General features: G+C 38.5%; 1 protein-coding gene across 2 annotated transcripts in view; it reads right to left on the reverse strand.

The window, feature by feature from the left end:
• Positions 1-217: 217 nt before the first annotated feature.
• Positions 218-26,144, reverse strand: part of col4a4 (collagen, type IV, alpha 4) — a 65,475-nt gene continuing 39,548 nt past the window's right edge. For both annotated transcript variants that reach the window (XM_073863549.1, XM_055197092.2), the window contains 41 exons: positions 25,283-25,351; positions 24,751-24,786; positions 24,573-24,635; positions 24,320-24,355; positions 24,118-24,159; positions 22,969-23,049; positions 22,531-22,575; positions 22,335-22,397; positions 20,501-20,545; positions 20,349-20,402; positions 20,163-20,223; positions 19,698-19,802; positions 19,471-19,569; positions 18,274-18,336; positions 16,962-17,051; positions 16,491-16,651; positions 16,342-16,414; positions 16,151-16,257; positions 15,230-15,413; positions 14,791-14,859; positions 14,607-14,714; positions 14,283-14,501; positions 14,034-14,195; positions 13,716-13,883; positions 13,492-13,635; positions 13,299-13,406; positions 12,858-13,039; positions 12,662-12,725; positions 12,451-12,525; positions 12,168-12,275; positions 11,700-11,807; positions 11,537-11,608; positions 11,227-11,355; positions 5,418-5,525; positions 5,188-5,343; positions 4,525-4,632; positions 4,295-4,435; positions 2,686-2,802; positions 1,293-1,481; positions 930-1,213; positions 218-718 (listed from right to left, as the gene is read on the reverse strand). In XM_073863549.1, the coding sequence (XP_073719650.1) occupies positions 458-718; positions 930-1,213; positions 1,293-1,481; positions 2,686-2,802; positions 4,295-4,435; positions 4,525-4,632; positions 5,188-5,343; positions 5,418-5,525; positions 11,227-11,355; positions 11,537-11,608; positions 11,700-11,807; positions 12,168-12,275; positions 12,451-12,525; positions 12,662-12,725; positions 12,858-13,039; positions 13,299-13,406; positions 13,492-13,635; positions 13,716-13,883; positions 14,034-14,195; positions 14,283-14,501; positions 14,607-14,714; positions 14,791-14,859; positions 15,230-15,413; positions 16,151-16,257; positions 16,342-16,414; positions 16,491-16,651; positions 16,962-17,051; positions 18,274-18,336; positions 19,471-19,569; positions 19,698-19,802; positions 20,163-20,223; positions 20,349-20,402; positions 20,501-20,545; positions 22,335-22,397; positions 22,531-22,575; positions 22,969-23,049; positions 24,118-24,159; positions 24,320-24,355; positions 24,573-24,635; positions 24,751-24,786; positions 25,283-25,351 (4,557 nt within the window). In that variant the 3' untranslated portion in view covers positions 218-457. The remainder of the gene's footprint in view (positions 719-929; positions 1,214-1,292; positions 1,482-2,685; positions 2,803-4,294; positions 4,436-4,524; positions 4,633-5,187; positions 5,344-5,417; positions 5,526-11,226; positions 11,356-11,536; positions 11,609-11,699; positions 11,808-12,167; positions 12,276-12,450; positions 12,526-12,661; positions 12,726-12,857; positions 13,040-13,298; positions 13,407-13,491; positions 13,636-13,715; positions 13,884-14,033; positions 14,196-14,282; positions 14,502-14,606; positions 14,715-14,790; positions 14,860-15,229; positions 15,414-16,150; positions 16,258-16,341; positions 16,415-16,490; positions 16,652-16,961; positions 17,052-18,273; positions 18,337-19,470; positions 19,570-19,697; positions 19,803-20,162; positions 20,224-20,348; positions 20,403-20,500; positions 20,546-22,334; positions 22,398-22,530; positions 22,576-22,968; positions 23,050-24,117; positions 24,160-24,319; positions 24,356-24,572; positions 24,636-24,750; positions 24,787-25,282; positions 25,352-26,144) is intronic.

Raw genomic sequence — 26,144 nt, forward strand, 5'->3', positions numbered from 1 at the left:
CGTAGCACATGTTCCAGTATAGAATTTATGATAGACCAGTCCGGCCGCCCCAAGCTCAAATGTCAAGCTACGCCTATGGGCTGCTAAGCACCATCTGTGTCAGCGTCCCTAAAGGAAATGTTATGCTTTCGATGTGCACACAGTGTAGACGATAAAAGACGACGGGATAGTTGATACAAGAAACCAACTGAGAAATGAACACTGGTGTATAGCAATCTGTGCAAATGATTTTCTTTGTCTTTCTAGCAACAAATGTAAAGAAAATAGATTTAAAGAAGAAAACACGTCTGACTCAGCTATGTGTGGGAATAAATTCAGATAAAAGTTCACAGCCTGTAGTTCAACAAAAATGGTTGAAAACTAGGTCAATTATTTTCCTTTCCGAATAACAGAATCTCAATCCCTTGACCTCTTGATGTGCATTCTCTGTGTAGTTGACTTGTCTGGTAAGGGGTCATCATCCGTCCCTCATGCAGACGTTGCATTGGCTGACGCTACTGCGCTGTTCCGCTTCATTGTTTAGTACAGTAGTGCGTCGAATAGGGTTGAAACGGTCCGTGCCCACTTTAGTCAGCCAGAAACTGTAGATTGTAGCAAAATAATGGCATGTGCCAAGCGGACCTTGACACTCCACGAACGGCTGGCTGCGAAAGTCCCGCAAACAGCTCCCTGGTGATGTCAGAGACTGTCCGCCACCCTGGTCCCCTGATCCGGTATGCTGGAACACAGAGATGATGTCACATCATGTGATCAGATTCAAGATTAAACAAAAGTGCTAAATTTAACACAACAGTCTTCATGTAGCTCAATGGTAGAGCATTGAGTTAGCAGCGCAAAAGGTTCTGGGTTTGATCCTAGGGAACACACATGGATTTGGCTGGAGTTGTAAGTGTGCCTATGATGCCAAAAAATGCCATCTAGATTCTTACCATAAGGAATGAATATCCCGTCCAGAGACTACTCCAGCTGGGTGGACACTGTGGTGCAGATGCGTCTTGACTGTGTATTGCAATGGCTGGCGATGAGGCTTCGCATACGACACATCTGCTAATGTGTGGCCGAATTTCTGGCCCCTCCAGAGGCATGGTGGGAATGGAAGCCGTTGTAGACAGCCAATAGGATTTGTCGTTGCGGCTCGCGTAGTCGCACGATTGCATATTGCAACAGGAGAACGGCATTGTGCTGAAAATGCGCACACATGAACCTGCCTGGCCTGAGGAAGACACGCAAAGTATTTGTGTAAACTTTTGTACATGTTGTTATTCTATAACGTGTGTGTGTTAACGCCATACCCAGATCTTGTGTGTGCGCCCTCTCTTGACCCTCCAGATAAAGCAGGCTGTATCCCTCCCACAACTGGGTCAGGCCGTTGGGACAAGTAGGCACGGATTCGGACTGGCTGTGCATCACCAGAAGGAATCCAGAAGTATACCTCGGACCTGAACTAGAAGGACCCGGATCACCAGGGGGTCCTTGGAGTCCTGGAAATTAAGAAATCAATCAGATTGTGTAATAATGCGTGAGTATGAGCCATCACATGTCTGGGAAGTAGCGATTTCGGGACCAGTCCTGCGCAGTAGTGACCAGGAAGTAAAGTCGCGAAATCAAGGCCCGTCCTCGCTCTCGTAGAATGTGCATGGCACAGCTGTCAATCATGACGTCACACCACAGTTTTTATAGCATTACATCAGCGAGGTAAAAACTATAGTAAATGACAGAAACCAGCTTTGGAAAAAAGATAACAGAAGTGTAAATAAATTTAGTTGGACTCAAGTCCCATTAAATAACATGTGGGAGGCGGGGTTTATGAACTACACTAGGACCAGTCACTGGGGGGCGATCAAGACGTTTTTGCTTCACTTTTCAGTGCTTTTTGTTCAAATTTGGTATTTTTAAAGAAATATACTAAGAATTTGATAGGTGATAAAATGGTAACAAATGAAGGGAGGATAAAACTTTTTTTAAAGCAAAGGGTCTGTTCTTTCATTTGATACAACAAGAAAAATAAGTATTTGACACATCAGCATTTTTATAAGTAAGAGGATTTTAAAGTGTGTTATTGACACAAAATTTCCACCAGATGTAAGGTAGCCATCAAGCCAAATATCGAAATCCATACAGAGAAATCAGAACATTTAAGTATACAAGTTGAGTCATAATAAATAAAGTGAAATGACACAGGGAATAAGTATTGAACACATGAAGAGAACAAGGTGCAAAATGGCGTAGAAACCCAGGAGATCAACTGAAATCTGTCAGTATTGAGAGAGAAACCCTGCCCCCTATCAGTACTAATTGATATCAGCTGCTTTAGTCCTAATTGATGGCCTATAAAGGATTCTCATTACCCAGGAGGCACACATGAAAGACTTCACTAATCCACTAAGCTTTTTTTCTTCTTTGACCACTATTGTACTTCTTCATGTTTTATTGGCTGGTATCATTTAAGAGATATGTTACAGATATACTGCCACCTGCTTTACCGGAGGTGAATGCAGCAAACGTTATATACTGCCAATGGGATTTTTTATAGAAAGATTAAAAATACGGGACAGATATGGGAAAATATTTAAACGGCATGATGGTGGGATAGAAAATAAAATACGGGAGAATCCTGGGAAAAACGGGAGGGATGACAGATATGCTTTATACAAAAATGTTAAAATGTCAATTTTCTATACAGACCCTGAAAGCCTACTGGTCCTCTTGGGCCTATATCTCCGTTGCCTCCAGGTGGTCCATTCAATCCTGGTTGACCGGGTGGTCCAGAGGATCCCTGAGCCCCTGCTGATCCCTTCAAACCTTTAGCAGAAACATGTCACTTAACACACCGCCCGTCATCACAATACTTTTTTTGTATTTTGTAATCAGAACCAGTGTTGGGGGTAACGCTTTACAAGTAACGTGCATTACGTAATAATATTATTTTTCTGAAGTAACGAGTAAAGTAACACATTTATTATTTTTTAAACGTACACATTTACATTTGAGTTACTTTTTCAAAAAAGTAATGCAAGTTACTTTTTTAGTTTAATTAATTTTATTTAAAAAAATATGTACTGAATTAAACTAAACGTCGTCACATTATGCATTCTTTGCGTACACGCCTGTGTCAGAAACTGAGATGGCAGGCCAGAGCTCAGCATTTTTGTGACGAAATATGCAATTTCTGAACTTTTCAGTCATAAAAAACACCTGCAAGGCCTGAAAGAGATCAAGCCTCAACCAAGAATAAAGTAACATAAGCATTAATTGCTATAAAAAGTAACTAAGTAACACAATACGTTACTTTTTTTTGGGAGTAACTTAAAGGAATAGTCTACTCATTTTCAATATTAAAATATGTTATTACCTTAACTAAGAATTGTTGATACATCCCTCTATCATCTGTGTGCGTGCACGTAAGCGCTGGAGCGCGCTGCGACGCTTCGATAGCATTTAGCTTAGCCCCATTCATTCAATGGTACCATTTAGAGATAAAGTTAGAAGTGACCAAACACATCAACGTTTTTCCTATTTAAGACGAATAGTTATACGAGCAAGTTTGGTGGTACAAAATAAAGCGTAGCACTTTTCTAAGCGGATTTAAAAGAGGAACTATATTTTATGGCGTAATAGCACTTTTGGGAGTACTTCGACTCGCCTGAAAAGTCCGCTCCCCTTTCCACTCTCATAATGGGAGAGGGAGGGTGTTACTGCGCCGAGTCGAAGTACTCCCATAAGTGCTATTACGCCATAAAATATAGTTCCTCTTTTAAATCCGCTTAGAAAAGTGCTACGCTTTATTTTGTACCACCAAACTTGCTCGTATAACTATTCGTCTTAAATAGGAAAAACGTTGATGTGTTTGGTCACTTCTAACTTTATCTCTAAATGGTACCATTGAATGAATGGGGCTAAGCTAAATGCTATCGAAGCGTCGCAGCGCGCTCCGGCGCTTACGTGCACGCACACAGATGATAGAGGGATGTATCAACAATTCTTAGTTAAGGTAATAACATATTTTAATATTGAAAATGAGTAGACTATTCCTTTAATATTGTAATGCATTACTTTTAAAAGTAACTTTCCCCAACACTGATCAGAACTGATGTACAATAACAAAACCGTACATAAAATCATTGTACATAATGTAAAGAACTTTTTGTGAAAATGTAACCTTCATATCTTTAATATGGACTGAGTAAGGTCATGTCAACGATTGAAATTAAAGTGCCAGTCACAAATTGTTTTGCACACACAAGTGTACAGTCAAACTTATTTGAAACATGTGCACATGTGAATGTGGTTATACCTTTCGGGCCCTCTCTGCCACTTAGTCCGGGCAGACCCTGTATACCAGGCGGGCCAGGAGGCCCACGGGGACCAGTAGGTCCGCGTGGAGCAGCACAAGGAGATGTAGGAGTTTTAACAGTCCCAGGGTCTCCTTTCTGACCTACAAATGTACAATGAGAGAGAAATACTTGAATCATAAGATGGCAGTGAAATAGTATAATCAAAAATGTTTTGAGGGGTCCCACTGACCTGCATCTCCCCTGTCTCCTTTTACACCACAGGGCCCGGGGGGACCACAGCTACCCATAGGGCCAGAGGGTCCTGGAATGCCCATAGGTCCAGATTGTCCTTTTTCACCTGTGTGATTACATATAGAATGATGTATGTAATAAAGTTGCTGGAAAGTGCATGTTACCACATACTGGATAGACTGCGAGTGTATATTTAACCTCTTTCCCTGTCAGCGTTTTTTTTAAAAAGTTGCCAGCACCAGCATTTTTATTGATCTTTTAGCAAAAGTTAAATGTCTTCGAAAGAACAGACTCTCTGCTGCTTAAAAAAAAAACTTTTCATCCTATCTTCATTTGTTCTCATTTTATAACCTATCAAATATGGGTAGATTTCTTTAAAAATACAAAATTTTTGAGCAAAAAGCTGAGACAATAGCATTTTTGTAAAGGAATTTAGTTAGAGATCAGATTCAAAACGATAATCAAAAAATACACAGAGTTTTTCCTGTTTTTGGATTAGTGGATGCGTTAGTTTTTTATTGTTAGGTAAGAGTGCCACCTGGTGGATTATAGCGGAAATATGGATTGCCATAAAAACTTTTCTCTTAATTGACGAGATGACTTGTCAATGGCAGGGAAAGAGTTAACATTGCATTTTATGTGTAATATTTTTTTTAATTACCTTTTGGACCTTCTGGGCCCTGATATCCTGGGCGGCCACTGAGTCCACTGTACCCTTTAGCTCCCTTATAACCCGGTGGCCCGGGGGGGCCTGGGTCACCTTCATCACCACGAATTGTGAACACGCTGCCTGGCTCTCCCATCTCTCCGATGAGCCCTGGAATCACAAAGCTAACGTAACGCAAACATTTATTTATTTATTATAAATAATTTTACAAAAAAAAAACACACCTGGTGGTCCATCTGTTCCAGGGTAACCCGGTTCTCCATATTGTCCAGGTACATGCTTTTTACATTCCTCGCCAAGTAAACCTGGAGGACCTGTTACACCAGGGTCTCCTGTAGACACAAAGAGAAAAGTAATTATTTATTTATACATATAAAGTACTGTGCAAAACCACCATGCAATGGAATAATTACAAAACAGACAACAGCTTTTGTATTTAATGTGAGCTCCCTTAACTCTTTCACCGCCAGCATTTTTCATGATTTTCACAAAAGTTTAATGCCTTCCAGAACATGCTCCTTTTTAAATATATAAACATACAATATATGAAATAAAAGAACAGACCCTCTGCTTTCAAACAAAAAAAAATCCGTTTCATCCTACCTTCATGTGTTCTGTTTTTATCACCTCTCAAAAATTGGTAGGTTTCATCAAAAGCACCAAATTTTGAGCAAAAAGCTGAGATAATTCCATTTTTGTGAAGGACTTTTGATAGAGATCAGATGCAGAGCGATCTTTAAAACATACACGGACATACAGCTGTTTGCCCTAAGGCAATACTTCCGGTTTTTATAAGTTGCGGAAGATAATAGCGGTATTGCAGATTAACGAGATAACTCGTCAATGGCGGGGAAAGAGTTAAAGGGGACATTTCACAAGACTTTTAAGATGTAAAATAAATCTTTGGTGTCGCCAGAGTACGTATGTGAAGTTTTAGCTCAAAATACCATCTAGATGATTTATTTTAACATGCTAAATTGGTCACTTTGTAGGTATGAGCAAAACGTGGCATTTTTGGGTGTGTCCTTTTAACTCATTCACCACCATTGACGAGTTATCTCGACAATTATGTGTTAATATTTAACTAATAAATATGCCTTTCTGGACGAATTTCAAAGTGAAAGTGTAATACCGCTTTTATCCACCAGATGGCGCCAAACCAAATTTATCAAAAACGGAATTTAAAAAGATTTAATGATTGATTTTAACTGCCTTTATGTTTGATAGTCATTCTGAGTCTGATCTCTAACATAAATTCCTTTACAAAAACGCAATTTTTAAAGCTTTTTGCTCAAAATGTTGTATTTTTGAAGAGAAATATCGATATTTCAGTGGTTAAATTAAGTGGAAAAAGTAAATATATAATGAAACGTTTTTTCCCCATTTTGTTTGTTTGTTTGTTTATTGTTTGTTTGAAAGCAGAGGGTGTGTTCTTTAATTTTATATATTTGTATGTTTATATATTTATAGAAGATAATTTTTCCTGCAAGGAATTTTGTGAAACTTTTGTTAAAATCACAAAAATGCAGATGGGCAACTTTTCTCAAAAAGGCTGGCGGTGAATGAGTTAAATGCAAATGAGCTGATAAAATGCAAACACTGATTGCCATAACGGTGGTTTATTAAGTGTGCTTGCAAAAGCACACTTATTGTTCTTCTTAAGTTTTATTATTATTTTTCCCGGGTAGATTTTTTTGGCCAGCTCTAGCGACCAGACCGTTTGACGCAGAGACACCGTTCAAACTTTAAAATGTTCGGGCAGTACCGGTGTAAGTTGCTTGAGAGGATGAAGTCACAGATCCATGTCGTTCGGCCGCCATATTGGAAAGAACACAAAACCTTAAAAAAGTTTCACAGGTCACAAATTTTGTCCAAACTTCATGAAATTCCACGTACGCGATCCTTGGACCGAGCCTCACAAAAGTTACTAGAAGGATTTTTGATTTTCGGAAGCGTTTGCGCGCCACAGCCCAAACTAAATGTGCGTCAACGCCGCCAAAACAGGAAGTAGTTCAAATCTCAATATGTCTGTAACATTTATTAACCAAAATTTTTATATGAACTCTTTACTCCAATGTGAAGATGCCCAAGATAAAAAAACATTGCAGTAACATGTCTATATTATGTTATTTTCACTTTAAAATGTCCAATTAAAACCTGTGTAAAAATAAAAATGTCATTAGCCTTTACCAGTAGAGGGCAGCCTTTACGTTCAAACGTGTTTTTTAGACAGAAAGTAAAGATAGCGGCAGCCATCTTTAGAAGCTAAGCTAACAGGCTATTGCTCCGTGGAAAAGTTTGAATAACAATGGCGGGATGTAGTTTTAAGGTTTAAATGGCAAAATGGAATTTAGAAGAGCTGTTGAGAGAATCGGGTGTTCCTTTAAGAGCCACAATACAGCGAAGAGCTGAGGAAGAGAAAGCAGAGAAGCCCGGAGAAGAGGCGGCAGCCTCAGACTCTGCTGCGAGCCCTGGAGGACTCAGTAACCTCGGCTGCCACCCAAGCTTCGTATCGTATATGGACAGATTCCTGGATACATATTTTTAGAATCGTAAACTTCATCTTATTCACTATACAGTATGCGGTTTCGGACGCAAAACTGCAAATGGATTTTATATTCTGAATGCTTGAATCAACGCGAGCTCTCTGGAGAACGTGCATTTTCACATACAGGTAGGAATTATATGATTCAGACATATTTTAATCCCTTTCTTTTATTTCAGTGATATATGGCACGACAAGTTTAATTCCCCTTTTCATCAATGTAATACATTGTAAACGTATTAGTTTCGCTCGCGTCAGTATCGCGTCCTCGCTCGCGTGATCGTTTGGCTTCGGCTATATGACAGCTGCATGATTTAAATGATTGTGAATTGACGCGAAAAAGTGTCACTTTACCTTAAATCATGCATGTGATGCCAAGTGTATTTAAACAGTCATGACTTTCAGAAATGTATGACACATTTAAAAACACAGCTTTTGCCAGAAGACTGCGTATATGCCATTTACATGATCTTCAGGTAAGAAGATACATATATCTAAATCGTATGCATAGCTACTGTTGAACGGGAACACGATTGATTGCATTATGCTGTCAATCACTGAGGGAAATATTTTCTTTTATCATTAATTTCACAGTCTGGGTCGACAGAGGCGCGGGCGCCGCAAAATCTTTATTTTTCAATCACTCCGCAAAGAGACTTAGATAACTCTGCTGATTTTGGACTTACAGATATGATTTATACATCATTTAAAACGTTAAAGTGTCTAGTGTTTTTTCTGTCCACTCCCATTAAAAACAGAATGTTGTGCTTTTCGCAAAATTAAGAAAATAAACATAATGCGCGTTTGTTCTCTCTCTTAGTGACGTCCTTTCAGAAACACGTCAGAAAAATGAGCTGTAACTTAACGAATTGTTTTCATAGAAACAAAAGATAAATGTCTACATAATGCTTGGAATGTCTGCTTTTAAATGGTGTAAGTGAAATCGAAAACAAATATTGTACTTCGTTGTTAACTGTATTAAAAGAGGGAGATGTACCGTCTCTCATGTTACTGCATTATTTATAAAGAGCCACGCCCCGCTCCATTGAAGAGAAGAACAGAGATCATCCATATTCATTAGTCAACGCCACAGTCAATGGAGACTCCGTCTCTGCAGCCATTCAGTGTTGAGTTTTAATCCGAGTGCTGAAAACATCACATCTACTTGTTTACTCGGGACTGTAACTACAGTTATCTCCAGACGCGAATGTTTTCTCTGTGCTTGCTCATACAGCAAAGGCTCAAATATTATGCAAGTCATCGTTCTCACAAAAGAATGCAATTTAAACGAGTAAGTTAATCGGCCATCGCTCACAGCCCAGCACCTGCACCACTGTATGCGTATCGCGCTGACAAACATACACCTGATTTTACTGCCCTGATGAAATCTAAAAGTATAATTTCTCTTATTAGAAGCTAGCCTAATGTTTGCCAGTTATTAAGATGGCGGTTGTAGTTTAAATAAAGGGTTGTGAAATAATAAGCTTTGACAAAAAACTGCATAAAACAATTTTATGTTCCATATTATAAACTTTTGGTTATGTGTACTTAAGTGAGTAGATATGGCTCTTATTTACAATGCACTGTTGTTATGCAGTTTTAAAATACAAAATACAAACATGTCTGGATGTAGATAAAGCCTACTTGGTCATATTACAATGCACAAGTTTTGTTGTATGCAGTTTGAAAATACATGTTTGTAGAAAAAGTATATTGTACAATGCACTTATTTTGTTGTTATGCAGTTTCAAAATACAACATGAGTATGTTTAAATGTATATGTAGTCATCATCACTGATATATCTCTGGCCCTCATGACAAACTAATTGAATAGCCCTGTCGTAGACGCTCAACACACAATCATATTCATAAATAGTAAAGAAATGAAACGATATTAGGCTATCAGTGCTGCTGTCGCTCTTTCCTATCGCTTATTTTAAAAATGAGCTTATGATCAATAAAATGCAGCTTATATCTGCTGCTTTTTGTGACGTGAACTCTGGCCTACATTAAAGGTGCAGTGTGTAATTTTTAGAAGGATCTCTTGACAGAAATGCAAAATAATATACAAAACTATATTATCAGGGGTGTATAAAGACCTTTCATATGGCCGTTATGTTTTTATTACTTTAGAATGAGATGTTTTTATCTACATACACAGAGGGTCCCCTTACATGGAAGTCGGCATTTTGTGCCACCATGTTTCTACAGTCTTAATGGACAAAATCACGACATGTTTGTCCTGTGGTGGCTACCGTAGCTTCTCTATGCATTTCAAAAGCGAGGGGTGAGCTGTGAACTGAGCTTTTGGTTGCAATTTGGAACCTCACCACTAGATGCCGCTAAAATTTACACACTGCACCTTTAAGTCTCATGTTTTTAAGATTATCTTAAGTACTAAAGGATTTTTGGTATATTATGTACAAAATTAGTGTGTGAAAATATGGCACTTTAAAGGGATTGTTCACTCAAAAATTAAAATTATTTAAATTACAATTCTAAAAAAAATGTAATAAGAAAACACTGAGGGCTTGACATTAACTTTTTGAGGAACTTGTCCTTCGGACAAGTAAATTTGTGTTTCACTTGTCCATGCACAAAAGTCACTTGTCCAGGTAAAGTTTTATAATATAATGTATTTTTTGTGTTTTGCTAATCAGTGGCAGAGCAAGGGATTTTTCATAGAGGAGTCGGACAACTAATTTTTTCTTACACTTGTACTACAAAAAATCCACTTGTCCCGGACAAGCCTTAATGTCGAACCCTGAACATGTGCAGCACAGCCGTTATAGTTGGTTCTAGGCTAGCTAGCTATCCCTGTATTTACATAAAATGGTCTGTGCTAAGCCCCGGATGTCCTTAAATGCTGGAAGCACCCCTGGTTACAAGCCTGTATACATTTCTGTGTGTGTGTGTGTGTCAGGAATGCTTTCACGTATTGAAACCAAACTTTGTACATGAACTTGGGACTCCAATGCGAGGATGCACAAGATAAAAAACATTCTAAAATTTTACATTTCACAAATCACGTTAGTGACCGCACCAGAGCAAGCACACTTTTGCGGTTCCTCCGGAAGTGCATTTTCTAGTTAAAATTGAAACTCATTTGTGTCAATTAGTTTTTCTCTCTCTCTCTGCACTAAATGGCAGTGCGGTGGTTGGACAGTGCAGATTAAGGGGCGGTATTATCCCCTTCTGACATCACAAGGGGAGCCAAATTTCAATTACCTATTTTTTCACATGCTTGCAGAGAATGGTTTACCAAAACTAAGTTACTGGGTTGATCTTTTTAACATTTTCTAAGTTGATAAAAGCACTGGGGACCCAATTATAGCACTTAAACATGGAAAAATCTGATTTTCACTATATGTCCCTTATCAGTAAAACAGGCTCTCCTAAACTTAAATGGAATAAAACCCTAATCTTTCGTTTTAATCAACTGCCCTCAGTCTCCTCAAAGAGTTCAGAAGTCTATGCGCTGGACGTACCTTGAACCCCATGCTGTCCTCTAGGACCAGGGATACCTGGTTGTGATGTGCCTTGCAACCCTGGATCCCCTCGAATACCCCTATCTCCTGTTGGCCCTGTAGGTCCTTCGTCACCCTTTAAACTTAACCCTAAAAGAGAACAAAAGAGAGAGAAATAGAAGCATGAATATATTTCAAACACGTTATAACAAAACTTTACACCCTGAGCCCTGACAACACAATGCAAATATCTTCCTAATCGCAGAAGGATGCTCTTCAGCTTAAACAAGTCCCTAACCTAAACCCCTTCTCCAATGGAAATTTTACTCACCCCGGGACCCAATTTCACCCTTGATCCCCTTCAGGCCATTTAGCCCATGGAGCCCCGGTTGCCCCGAAGGTCCTGTAAGTGAACAACAGACATACAGTATTTTTATATAGTTTTAAATTAGACGCATATACAATTTGGCTGTAAATTATTTAAGTATTCAAACCTCTGAGGCCAGGGTTTCCTATGTTTCCTTTAGGGCCTGGTGCACCAGGAGGCCCCGGAGGGCCTTCCGGACCATGCTTTCCGCATGGACCTGGGGGTCCAACCACACCTAAAAGAAGTGATACCATTTGAAAAAGTGTTTTTATGACAAATACTTTCCTATCTGTAGTAAGGAAGTCTAAAGAAATGATTTTTATCATTTATTTTTTAAGTTTTAAAGGTTTAAATCAAAACAAACCAACTGCAGTTGAATTGAAATTAATTGGAATGCACAACCAAAAAACGAGATTTCTGAACAATTAAAAAAACGGTGGTTATCTCGTTTTGCAACGAAACTCTTCATATATAGATATAGATAGATGGCTATTTCGGGGACAGACCTACCATTATTTTTAAATGGTATTTTAGATTGAACCCAATATGGCTATTATTAGAGCATGGACTATTTGGTTACTGATGAATATTTCACCTGGATATCCAGCCAGACCTGTACTACCAGGTGGTCCTGCCAGACCACAGGGTCCATTTGGCCCCTGATAGCCAGGGTCTCCCGGATCTCCCTTCAGACCAGATGATGCTTTGGAGAGAAAGGTGTTTCTATTACAATACATGAAGCTTAAATCTATGATGCTTGTTTCCAAATAAAAGTAGGACAGATGAACATCAGTGCTGACCTCTACACCAATTAAACAAAGACAAACGTAATACATAAGCCGACACACATGTATATATCAAAATTAAGAAATTCACACCTGGCGATCCGTCTTCTCCAGATGGGCCTCTCGCACCGGGTGGTCCTGGTTCACCGGTGGATTCACCTTTATCACCTGCTCAGGACAGCACAGAGAGGTGTTGTACATTAGAGATTTAACATGTGCATTATATTAAATATACAAACATTGTGCATATACTACACTCTGTAACTTGATTATATACAGGCCAGGTCAGATCTGAGTATTGTACCTTTAAGTCCATCGTTTCCTGGGAAACCGGGAGTTCCAGCCATACCAGTCAATCCAGGGTCACCCTACAACATTTACATTTATGGGCTTTTCACATCATTTATTTATTATATCCGTTTCATGTACGTTATTTATTTTGTATCCACTAAAAACTCGAAAAAATAACTGATGTGACTTAAAATAAGTTATCTACTCACTGGTTCGCCGCTTTGGCCAGAATATCCCACAATGCCCGCTGGCCCAGGACGCCCGCGTCTTCCAGGCTTACCTGGCTCTCCAGGGATACCTGGTGGTCCCCGACTGCCACTTTCAAACCCAGGAGGTCCATTAAGTCCTGGATAGCCTGGCTGTCCGGGGGGACCTGGTGTACCCTTATCACCTGAAATATAAAAAAATTAAGTTCTGGTGATGGTGTGGATTATAACAACAACTTCATTTATATCTGTTCATATTCTTCATTCAATGTAGGAACAGAAATGAAAAGATTTAAAGATGCTATGCTGGTGCATCAGACCAGAACAAAACTAGCATACAAAAGTGGAAATATTCTGCTTGATGTTTGCATTTGACATCTGCTTTAAACATGACTAATTCTGTCAGATTTAGATTTTTATTACAGGTGTGATTGGTTATTTGACCTCTTTCCCCAGTGAAACCAATCCCTCCATGACGTCCTGGTGGCCCAACCGGGCCCTTCACTGGAACTGTGATGGTTTCTCCCGGAGGTCCTGGAGGTCCTATGGATCCTGCAATACACAAAAATTCAAAACACATTTGGTATACACCCTAACTTATGATCTTGGCAAAATATGGTTTTATGTTTAAAAATACCTTTCTGGCCCTTGTATCCATTTTCCCCTGGGTAACCTGGATTCCCATCGAGCCCATTTAATCCTTTTGGTCCAGGGGGCCCTGGAGGGCCAGTCATTCCTGGGTTGCCAACACAGCCATTTTGTCCGGGATATCCAGGCAAACCTTACAAGAGAACATGATGTTTATTGATCGGAATCACGTGATCCTCGGAATTCTACTTTCTAGCATCCAAAACATTTTACCCTTTACTCCATTACTTCCAGGAATTCCATCGTTCCCTGTTGGTCCTGGAGGCCCCTGAAGTCCAGGGAATCCTGGAGAGCCTGGGGTACCAGGGCAACCTGGGCGTCCTTTGGCTCCAACACCTGCAGGTCCTAATTCACCAGGTGACCCTTTTTCTCCAGGAGAGCCTAACACATGTGCACACACATGCAAAGCAACTTTATAATCCATCTCAACCAAAATCTCCCCCTAGAGTTTTGTTATCAGAAAGTGCCCCTATACCAAATTTAATTTCTTCACAGGTAAAACATTTTAGTGTTAAAGCAGCTTCTACTCACCTTGCCTGCCAGCGTACCCAGGTGGTCCGGTCTGGCCAGGTGGACCAGGGTCTCCTCCATCACATCGCTCTGGTCTGGTGCCTGGGCGACCAGGTGATCCCATTTTACCATCTAATCCCCTTGGCCCTTTTTTACCAGGAGATCCAGGAATACCCAATATACCTGCAGAAATACAAGCATTGTTATATCAATGAATTATCACAAATACCAGCATCATTTTAAACTCTGCTGTTTGGTGAAATGTTGTACCCTCCAATCCAACTGGTCCTGGTGGTCCAGGGACACCTTTGGGGCCCGGTCTTCCATCAAGCCCACGGGACCCTATTGGTCCGGGAGCCCCAACAAGTGAGTCTCCTAAAGACCCTTTAAGACCCTGGGGTCCAGGATTGCCAGGTATACCATCTGAGCCGTCAAAACTGTCACCGTCAGAGCCGGTGTCACCTGGATCTCCAATGTATCCCACTGGACCTATGAAAAACAAGATCACAATATCGGAGCTTATTTCTGCGATACATCCTGCTGCCTATACATTATCCCTCACATAAAGCATTTTGTGTTTTTCTTTATATTTACCTCTTATACCATTACTGCTATAATCTCCAGGGTCCCCTTTCTCGCCCTTGGGACCATTTGGTCCCACTTGCCCTTTAAAACCCGGATCTCCAGGCCTTCCTTTACTACCTGCAAAAACATATAAATGTTTAAAGTTCTGCCTATGATTGTTTTAATAAAAAAACAAATATTTTAAACATTATACCTGGAAAACCAAGCTGTCCTTTGTTACCACGGATTCCAGGTGGGGCACGAGCACAGGGTAGTGTGCTGCCTATTTAAAAAAAAATAGTAAGTATCCTTCAAAACGTTTTGAACAAACATCTATGCATTATTAATATAGGGGTGGGCGGGGCAAAAACTAACACGGGATTAGTTGTAACACGGATTGTTTACATTGTTGCACAAGGTTGAGCATCCAAAAGATGATGCTGAAAAGACGATCTCCCGCAAATTATTGGAAATGTATAATGTTTTTCCAGAGAGCTATTGATGAACGAGTGTTTTGGTGGCATGTAAGTAATTTTTTTCATCATATGTTTTTTTTTTTGGTTTCTAAGTTGGGTGTGTAAGATACCAAATCTAATGCTACGTTATATTAATCAGTGTTATAAGGGTTATTAATATAGCATTGTGACCCTTACCACTGGTTCCTTTAGGACCAGGGGGCCCCATTTGGCCTTCGGGCCCCGGGTCTCCCTGTTGGCCTCGACGCCCAACCGACCCCATAATACCAGGGCCAGCAGGACCAGTTTGACCTCTGGCACCCTTTGCTCCAAATAAACCTTGAAATCCTCGATCACCCGGCAAACCAAAAAGATTATCTCCCTGGAAAACCAAACGTTTTAATGACTAAGTGAATAAACAGTCTGATGTGTACAACGCTACAAAAATAACTTCACTTTCAAACCATTTTACCCACAAAAAAATAAAAAAAATTTATGCTGACAGTTATGTAAGCAGCCACTAGATGGTGCAATGGTCCCTAAATGTTAGTTTACATTAATTTTGAGTATTAGGTCACGATTGTTGAATACAATCTGTACCAAATGTATTTAAAGGAACAATAAACAACATTGCCGATGCAAAACCTAAAAAGTAGTCAGCAATATTAGGATGCTGTGGGCATTGCTATGGTAATGTACACTAAGGCACTAGATATGTTTTTAGACAGAGCATTGAGTTAGCAACACAAAGGTCCTGGGTTCGATGCAAGGAACGCACATACTGATAAAAGATATGTATTGATTAAATGCACTGTAAATAACTTTAAATAAAAGCGTCTCTAAAATGCAAAAATGTAATGGAATTGCTACAGTATATATGCACAACCTGAAAAATTATGCCATCTAGTGGATGAAAGACCAAATTGCTCTAAACACACAAGCATGAATGAATAAACTTTTTAAAATCTCATGAATATGCAAACAATGACCATTCCCTGAATTTAGGATTTTTAATGTCATCTGCCTATCAGTTCAACCTTTTACAGTATGTGCCATCATCTGTAGCACACCCATATTTTAATGTCACTGAATAATACAGAGTAACATAAGGTGACTGACCACAGGTCCAGGATCTCCAGGACTGCCCATTTTCCCATCAGCCCCTGTCTTTCCGCTATATCCTGGGTTCCCAGGCGCTCCACTAGGACCAATGTTACCCTTCTCCCCTTCGAAAAACACGCAGAAAGAATAAGTTGGACTGATGGGTGAATTCATTCAAATATTTAAAAATAACAAAAAACACATCTGACCCTTTATGTTTATCATCACAAAATCCCCTTTCTCTCCTTTTAATCCTCTGGGACCTTGGACACCTCTGGGACCCTGTCACACAGAACGAAATTTTAAGAAACGCACATAAAATGGACATATGAGCGTGCACACAAAGGGGTTTACATACTGCTGCACCATTTACACCCCTCAAGCCAAAAGGACCCGGATCACCGGTAGGACCTTGGAGGCCCGGTCTCCCGGGATTACCAGGGAGACCTGGTAATCCTGAAGGGCCAGGATCGCCAGGTTGATCACCACTGGGTTCACAAGCACAACCCCCATCTGGACCTGAAGGAACACAAAGAGGAACATACAGTAGGCACATGTGCTTCAACTTGGAGAAGACGTTTTGCTGCCTCCTAAAGGACATCAATACACACTATGCACAGCTTTCTGGATAAAAAGACACCAAAGTAATCAGAACCACGGACAGCTCCAAGCAAGACATTCCTATTATTATGAGGATTTCCACAGAAAAAATACAAAAGAATAAAAAATATTAATAAAACCACATCATACCAATATAACAAAAAATAACTATAAAACATAAAGCATATGAATACTGTATAGGATGATGTGTTCATGTGTCAAAACTCACCTTTTCGTCCCTTGACACCTTTTATCCCCGCAGGTCCTCTGTCACCAGGCCCACCCAATTCTCCTCGCTCACCAGGAATGCAAAAATGTCCTGTGATAAAGACATACAGTCTCAGCACCATGTATTGATTGTAGATATATTGTAAATTATTGTTTATTGTATTGTAATAATGGCATAACCTCACACTTAGTTATACTGTATGAGTATTTAAACATTTTGTTACACATGCTGACACAGTAATGTGCTGTATAAAAATATATTGACAGGTAAAAAGTTGTGCTCACCACAACCTGTAGACTCGACACACATGATGAGACAAACAGTGATGACACCAAACAGGTCGGACAATGACAACATAAAAGCAGGCAAACAGAAAATGATGACATGCTTTGAAAAACATAGATTGACTTCATTGATATGGACACATATGTACATTATCAATAATGTCAACACAATTAAACTAAGTTAGTAGTTCTCTACTTAACATGCAAATTGTTTTACTAATACTAATGTCAATTACAAACCAACATAAAAGACAGACAATCATAAACAAGACATCTTAAAGGTTAACAAATGCACTATGGATTAGTAAACTATGTAAGTAGTTGCCAAATCTATGAATCTTTTCCATTGGTAATCAATGGTATAGTCTTTCAATTGGATGGACATAATTTTTTTTTCATAAGTACGTACTAAAGCAATTTTTTTTTTAATTATGCAAATATCAAATACATTTTTTACATTGTGTACAAGTGACTTACAGTGCATGCGTGTTCTCTGCGAATTGAACCCATAACATTTTGCACTGCTAATACGATGGTCTACCAATTGAGCTACAAAAATACTGTGTGATGCAGCCAAACAGAACACATTTAATGTTCAACTTAATAAAGTAAAGTGATTGTCAAGTATTTTCATACTCAAAATGTGACCTCCACATTTAACACAACCCAATGAGTAGTGAACACACGCACTGCAAGTCACACAAACACACACACCGGAGCAGTGGGCACCTATAACTGCAATGTCCAGAGAGCAATGGGGGACCTGTGCCTTGCTCAAGGGCATCACAGTCGCAACCTGCTGGCCATGAGACTCAAACTAGCAACCTCAAACTAGGACTTTCTAACCAATAGGCCACAACTGCCTTGCATATATAAATATTATGCAGATTTTGGACAAATGAGATTTCAGTGTGGGCAAGGTTATCCGGTGTGATGCAGCAAGACATTTACTGAAGCTCATATTTATTACTGGTTAGGACATGATGTAAAATAAAGGGAATAAATAAAATGTAAGAGAAACTCCTCACCAGGAGGGCCAGCATTTCCTCGATTTCCTTTAGGTCCCGGAGGACCCCGTTTCCCAGGTTCCCCTGGTAGAAAAATAATAAAAATAATATTTACTTTTATTATACTGTATTGTCCCAAATAATGCATTTCAATAAATAACCCCTGATATTAAGGATGCACCAATATGATTTTTAGATTATTTTACAGATTTAAACAGACAACTATTGGCCGATACCATTATTAAACACTTGTATGCAATACTATACAGTTGGCCTATTAGCTAGTTTATTTCTGCATCAAATAATTTTTACTGAACATGGATTGGATTTAACATTCAACTGACCTAACAACATAATAATAAGAGAGGCACAAAGTAAGACAAAAATGTGACGATTTTTTCCGAGAATTTGAAAAAAGCCCAGATTGCATACATTTTCTAAAATACTTTTACTCTGACCGCATAGCTCACATGATTGAGGAATCTCTCACGTGATTAACTATGTGATTTACTTTTTTCCGCATCGCACGTCTGACAAACTATAATGGTTACATATTTTATTTTGAGAAGTACCGTATATACCCGAATATAAGACAATCCTGAATATAAGACGACCCCCAATTTCCAGACTTAATTTTGTGGAAAAAAACTGTTTTTCAACAGAAACTATTTTTTTTTTGAAAATTCTAGTGATACTTCATTGGAAAAACATTTTAACACCATTCATTAAATATTTGGATTAATTTGTCACAAAATAAAGTGCACTCGGTCAATGAATTAGTTCAGAAATTAATAAATGAGTGACAAAAATGAATAACCTTTCAACAAAAATGCAATAATTATGTAGGCCCATGTATGTATGTAACTGTGGTACTGTGAAGATAGATAGAAAATAACCATTTTCTTTAAATCAAACACATCTAATCTATCCTGTTGGCGCCCTCTACTGTTTCCATGTGATTTTGTCTATATCGCGAATATCAGACAACCCCACCATTTTTCAGTCTATGTTTAACCTTGTCTTATATTCAGGTATATACGGTATTTAATTATTTTGATAATTATTATTTTTAAAAATGCTGGATTATGCAACTTATTGCCTTCACGCAGTTAATTAATAAACAATCTGTATTGGCCTTTCACGTGCGGTTGTCGTTATGCCAATCCGGGCCTGTTTGGATTTCACAGACAGGGTCACACATATGTAGCATCTACTTACCTGGAGTGCCATCTGGAGTGTCGGAGTATATTCTTCCTCTTTCCCCTTTTTCTCCTTTGAGCCCATTGAGACCCATGCGACCCGGTTCACCCATCCCACCTAACAACAGAACAATCAATGAGAGAGAGAGCTAAGAAAATACATGGTCTATGATGGTTCAAATGTGTATATGCGATGAAGACACAACATTATTTAAAGTTAGAACAAACACATGCACAGGCACACACCTATTCCAGACAATCCAAAAACACCAGGTGGGCCGGGTATACCCATCATTCCTCTGTCACCAGGTGGTCCGGCAACACCAGGAGGGCCTGGATCTCCAAACGGTCCTAGAGCATGAATGCAAATGTGCCACAAATTAAATGTCTACAAGAGAAACAAAACCCTTTGAATCAATGTCAATGTAAACTTAAAGGAACAGTATGTAGGATTGTGGCTAAAACTGGTACTGCAATCACACAACTGGTGGCCAATACACAACATGACAACATAAACATCAGTTGAGAGCTGCAACTCCACTTTTTAAATGCCAATATCCTGGCCGGGCCACTGCTGTCAGTGATATAAGGATTTGAATGAAAATGATTTCTTAATGTCTAGTGACATATCAGGGCCATTTTATGATTAATTGATGTAAATGTCTTACATACTGTTCCTTTAAATGTCAATTCAGTAACATCCCGTTGCACCTTTTTTATTGTTGGAAAGATACTCCGGATTTCCTTTAGGTCCGGGATCACCTGGGAATCCCTGTCACACATTTAAATAAGCAGTGCGTGTAAATGAATTACTATAGACTGCAGGTATCAATATATCACTTTATGCAATGGACAAGAGTCAAAAGGTGGTACATTTCACAGAAAATTGGGTCTGACCTTTAGTCCTGGGTTGCCATAAAGACCAGGAAGACCATTTTCTCCACGCTCGCCCTGTGTAAGCAGAAAACAATTGTTTAATATTTTTATGCACACACATAGACGAGCACATACATACATACATAGAAACACACACTTGAAATAAGATTTACCTTAGGTCCTGGAATGCCTATTTGACCAGGATAACCAGGAATGCCCTATGATCATTTCAGAAAAGAAATTGCATTACAATCCTTCTACAATGTCATTTTACATAAACAACACTGATGGTAACCAGTTATGATTGGTTGGTATGGGATGTCATGATCAGACGATTTGCAACGATATGATTGGCTGGTATGAGTTGTTATTATCAGATAACTTGCAATGTTATGGTTGGCTTGTATGAGATTATATGATCTGATGATTTGAAACTTTATGATTGGTTCGCATGGAAAGTTATGATCAGATGTTTTGGAATGTTATGATTGGTTTGTATGGGATGTCATGATCAGATCATTTGCAATGTTTTGATTGGCTGGTATGGGATGTTATGATCGGATGTGTGGAATGTTATGATCGGTGGGCATGGGATGTTATGATCAGATGTTTTGGAATGTTATGATTGGCTGGGATGAGATGTTATGATCAAATAATTTGGAATGTTATGATTGGTTGGCATGCAATGCTGTGATCAGATGATATAAATTGTTATGATTGTTTACATGGGATGTTATGATGCTGGTTTAGGGTGTTATGATCAGTTGCACCTAATTGAGCTCGTTTACATGCACACCAATAATGCGATTATTTCCAATAATGCGAGTAAGGTCTTAATCGTAGTAAGAATTTTACATGACCTCTTCACTCCTGTTTACATGCAGTTTTTATTTTCGGATTATTCACACATAGCCCAATGCAGAGTACACATGATGAACTCACATATATGGTCCACTGTTTTAATTTACTTACGTTAAATTACAAACACGTTGTTATGGATGTATTTCATTATCCGGTGCCGTGATCAATATAGAAATATGACAGTGCATGTAAAGGGCATTCACATTAAAACGATATAAAAATATAGTTTTAAAAATTGTTTTATATTAAAGATAATAGCAGAGTTCACACAACAACTATAACGATAGCGATTTTGGCACATGATAACCAATAAACCATTGACAGCCAATCAAATCTATTAGAAAAGCTCATTCATTGCTGAGGTCTATAACATAAAATTACCTCAGGTATCCAGAGCTGATGCAGTTGCTGTGAAATTCATACTTAATGCTTTTTCTACCACACTGACTACGCCAAAAGTTAGATATTATTACACAACCTACTATATTCATTGTTTAGTTACGCGAAATGCAGCGAGTTGAGGACATCTGCTGGTTTCCCGCTGTGTAAATGCAAGAACAGCATACTTACATATTCAGTGACAATTTTGCAAAAAAAGTTTTTATTACAAGAAATATCCAATATTAGGTAATGCCGCGCTCGTTGAGCGAATTAGCATGAAAGTTATCATTATGATGTGGTCACTAATATATTTATCGTTATATCGTTATAATGTCCCTTAAAGGTTTTATACACTGCTGTCGTGTTATTTGAGCTGTTTCTGGATGAAGGCAGACTGCTGACAGCGAGTCGTGTTGGCAGAGTTCATGTAAAACTTCCTAATGTCAAGTTTAAAACGAATTTGTGCTTAAGGCGCGTGACTAAAACACACACACGCACTTCAGTTAGTGCGGTATAAATGCGATTAAAGCGTTTACATGGACGCATACTGCGATTATAAACGGCGTATGCCATCTCTTTTACTGCGATTATGAGCTTAATCGCATTATTTTTATCGAATTATTGCGTTTACATGAGGTAAGGTATAATCGCAGTATTGCCAAAATCCCATTATAATCGCATTATTAGGGTGCATGTAAACGAGCTCATTGTTACAGCATTTGGTTTGGAGTGGATAAGTCGATATATAATGTTAAATATTCTTACTCTTTGTCCAGGCAAACCAATAATGCCTTTCTCTCCTTTCTGTGCTGGAGGCCCAATCAGTCCCTATAATACAGAGAAATTAATATCTTGCATTATATGTACCAACATATTATATGTGGCAGCATGAAAAAGCTTGAACCTGCAAGCCTTGGTTAAGGTTTAACAAACATAGATGCACGCACACACAGATACTCACTTCTACCCCAGGTGATCCACACATTCCTTTTACCCCTTTATTCCCCTACAAGAAAACAATGAAAATTGTTCTTCAAATGCACGTACAACATAAAGCTCACAATTTTAAACATACCAATACATACAAGCCACATCTCACAAATTTCCGTGAGATAGTCACAGAGATTTTTGCTTGTTTTTCCGTGGCATTCTTGCGGATCTCCGCATTTTTCCGTGGCCCTGCCACAGACTGTCTTTTTCCGTGGCATTCTCAAAAAATGAGAAAAAAATTCTGTGACTATCCCATGGAACTTTGTGAGATCATGTTGCTACATACACATGATTATTTTTAGATTAGTATACTAAAATTATTCTCCTAAACAGTGTAGTGCACACTGGTAAGGCTTTAGTAGGCAACATAGCACCATCGCCTGCAAATGAGGCAAGTAATTTTATTTACCTTTTCCCCTTTTACATAGTCTTCTGGGTTAGGCTCAACATACTCAAAAGGACCTGGATCACCCTTAGGACCTGCCTCCCCCTATAATAGAGACAGAATCAAGCACCACATCAAACATTCATTGTAAGATTAATACTTAAAGGAACAGTATGTAAGAAATGTATATCAATTAATCATAAAATGACCCTGATATGTCACTAGACATTAAGAAATCATTTTTATTTCAAATACTTATATCACTGACAACAGTGGTCCGGCCAGGATATTGTCATTTAAAAAGTGGAGTTGCAGCCCTCAACTGATGTTTATGTTGTCATGTTGTGTATTGGCCACCAGTTGTGTGATTGCAGTACCAGTTTTGGGCACAATCGTACATACTGTTCCTTTAAAGGAATAGTCTACTCATTTTCAATATTAAAATATGTTATTACCTTAACTAAGAATTGTTAATACATCCCTCTATCATCTGTGTGCGTGCACGTAACTGCTGGAGCGCGCTGCGACGCTTCGATAGCATTTAGCTTAGCCCCATTCATTCAATGGTACCATTTAGAGATAAAGTTAGAAGTGACCAAACACATCAACGTTTTTCCTATTTAAGACGAGTAGTTATACGAGCAAGTTTGGTGGTACAAAATAAAACGTAGCACTTTTCTAAGCGAATTTAAAAGAGGAACTATATTGTATGGCGTAATAGCACTTATGGGAGTACTTCGACTCGGCGCAGTAACACCCTCCCTCTCCAATTATGAGAGTGAGAAGGGGAGCGGACTTTTCAGGCGAGTCAAAGTACTCCCAAAAGTGCTATTACGCCATAAAATATAGTTCCTCTTTTAAATCCGCTTAGAAAAGCGCTACGTTTTATTTTGTACCACCAAACTTGCTCGTATAACTACTCGTCTTAAATAGGAAAAACGTTGATGTGTTTGGTCACTTCTAACTTTATCTCTAAATGGTACCATTGAATGAATGGGGCTAAGCTAAATGCTATCGAAGCGTCGCAGCGCGCTCCAGCGCTTACGTGCACGCACACAGATGATAGAGGGATGTATCAACAATTCTTAATTAAGGTAATAACATATTTTAATATTGAAAATGAGTAGACTATTCCTTTAAACTCACAGTATGATGTAAATGTGTGTTAAGTACCTCTTCTCCTTTAGGTCCAGCCAGTGATCTTCCTGGGTCTCCCTAGAGAAACAAATTATGATGTGAATTAAAATGAAATTCATAAAGTTCAAATGAAGCATCATTTAGGGATAAATGTTATGTTTTGGTCGCTCTACAGGCCGGTTTAGGAGTTCAATCAGTGTGTTTGAATAAGGAGGTTTAAATCAGCAGGTAAACTCACCGGTATACCTCTTGGACCAATTGGACCTTGTGGACCCTGAAAGAGAGAGAAATTAAATTTTCTTTGAAAAGTTCAACTCTCACCCCCTAAATGTGTTAGGATATCAATAAAAACACATTGTGCAAAAATTTTGAATTGTTCCTACAATATCTAGAGGTCGCTAAATTTTTTTAATTTATTTATTCAAACATATTGGTGGGGTGAGAGTATGAACTTTAAATTTGACAATCTGAGGAGGACATGCTCTGCTCACCATTAAGCCTGAAGCTCCCGACGGTCCTGGATAACCTTGTGGGCCGACAATTCCATCAAATCCCTTTAATCCACATGAAAACACAAACAAAACAAGCCTATGTAATAAATAAAACAGCATAAAGATTTACCTAGCAAATATTTATAGCTAATATTAGAAGCTGCTCTGTAGTACATACTGGAGGTCCAGTAAGTCCTGGTTGTCCATCAGGACCCTGAGAATGAAAAAAATTAGCAGATTTATAAAACATAAAAAGATAAATGTACACAAACTATATAACTACAAAATTAAAATGCTCTTTATTACTTTAACAAATGTGGAAATATACATACTATCGGTCAAAAGTAAAGTATAAAAGGTCATACCCAATTAATATTTTTATACAGTTTGGAATAATAGTATTATATTTAAATAACACAATTGTAACTTTAGGGATTATTTTGTGACTGAGGAGATTTAAAATAAATTAAATCTATGTTATATTTTAGCATCTTCAAAGTACAGCTCATTGACTATAATTTGCATGCTTGTTTACTTGTCAGTTTATTACCCAGCTTATTAAAGCCTCACCGTGATATGATTTCTAAAGAGTACTGAAGGAGTATGCTCACTTATATCATTTTAAACATATCTTCAAATAAAAAAAATTTGGGAACATGAGATCCTGTTACTGATAACATTAGTGCATTATTTAATTCCATTAAACATACAGGTAGTCCAGGCGCGTATTCATTTCTATAAGCGGTGCTTCCTTTGATTCCTTTTATTCCAGGCAGCCCCTGAAAATAAGACAAAATAAGATGTTGTGAGTTGCAATGTCTGCTCCACTATATTTAACACAATGTAAACATTCATCTTGACACTCCTTGCAGCACATCGCTTAAATATTTTTTTAATTTACATCATAATTTGTTTTCAAATGGCACCTTTAAAAATAGAGGTGCATCATGATGCCATAAAGAACCATTAACATTTAAAGCTGTCGCTTAAATGTGATAAAATATCAGTGGCGGCTCGTGACTGCTCATCCGAGGGGTGAAATTCAAAATATGTGTTTGTTGCATCATGTGCCTCACATGTTTTGTCAAAATAAGTGCCTGCTGCACACACATTAAAACCGTTTATGATAAAAGAGACAAAAAACACGCAAGACACTCCTTTAACAGTAAATTCTGATTACCCATAAGATTATGCGAGTATCTGGCAAACGCAAGCGTTTCTATTATCACAAACCCTGCAGCAGGCACTTATTTTGATAAAACACGTGATGCACATAAGATCTCTCAACACGCAGAACACATATTTTGAAAAAAGGAACCACACACATGACGGGCTACAAACATGTTGTGACGCCCTTGAAAAAAGAAGTCACCGGCCGCCACTGTAAAATATGACAGTTCACTTAGTTTAAAACAGTATAAGTGCACCTTATGGAACAAAGAAGATTTCATATGCAAAAGCCGCTATACGCCACATCAGTCAAAAATGATATGATTAATCACATACTATATGTTCATTAAATACTTTCAGGTCAAATCTGCTTAATCCCGCCCTCAGGTTATTCAGAAATAC

This window comes from Misgurnus anguillicaudatus, chromosome 24 (genome assembly GCF_027580225.2).
Source record: "Misgurnus anguillicaudatus chromosome 24, ASM2758022v2, whole genome shotgun sequence".
NCBI classification, from domain to species: domain Eukaryota; kingdom Metazoa; phylum Chordata; class Actinopteri; order Cypriniformes; family Cobitidae; genus Misgurnus; species Misgurnus anguillicaudatus.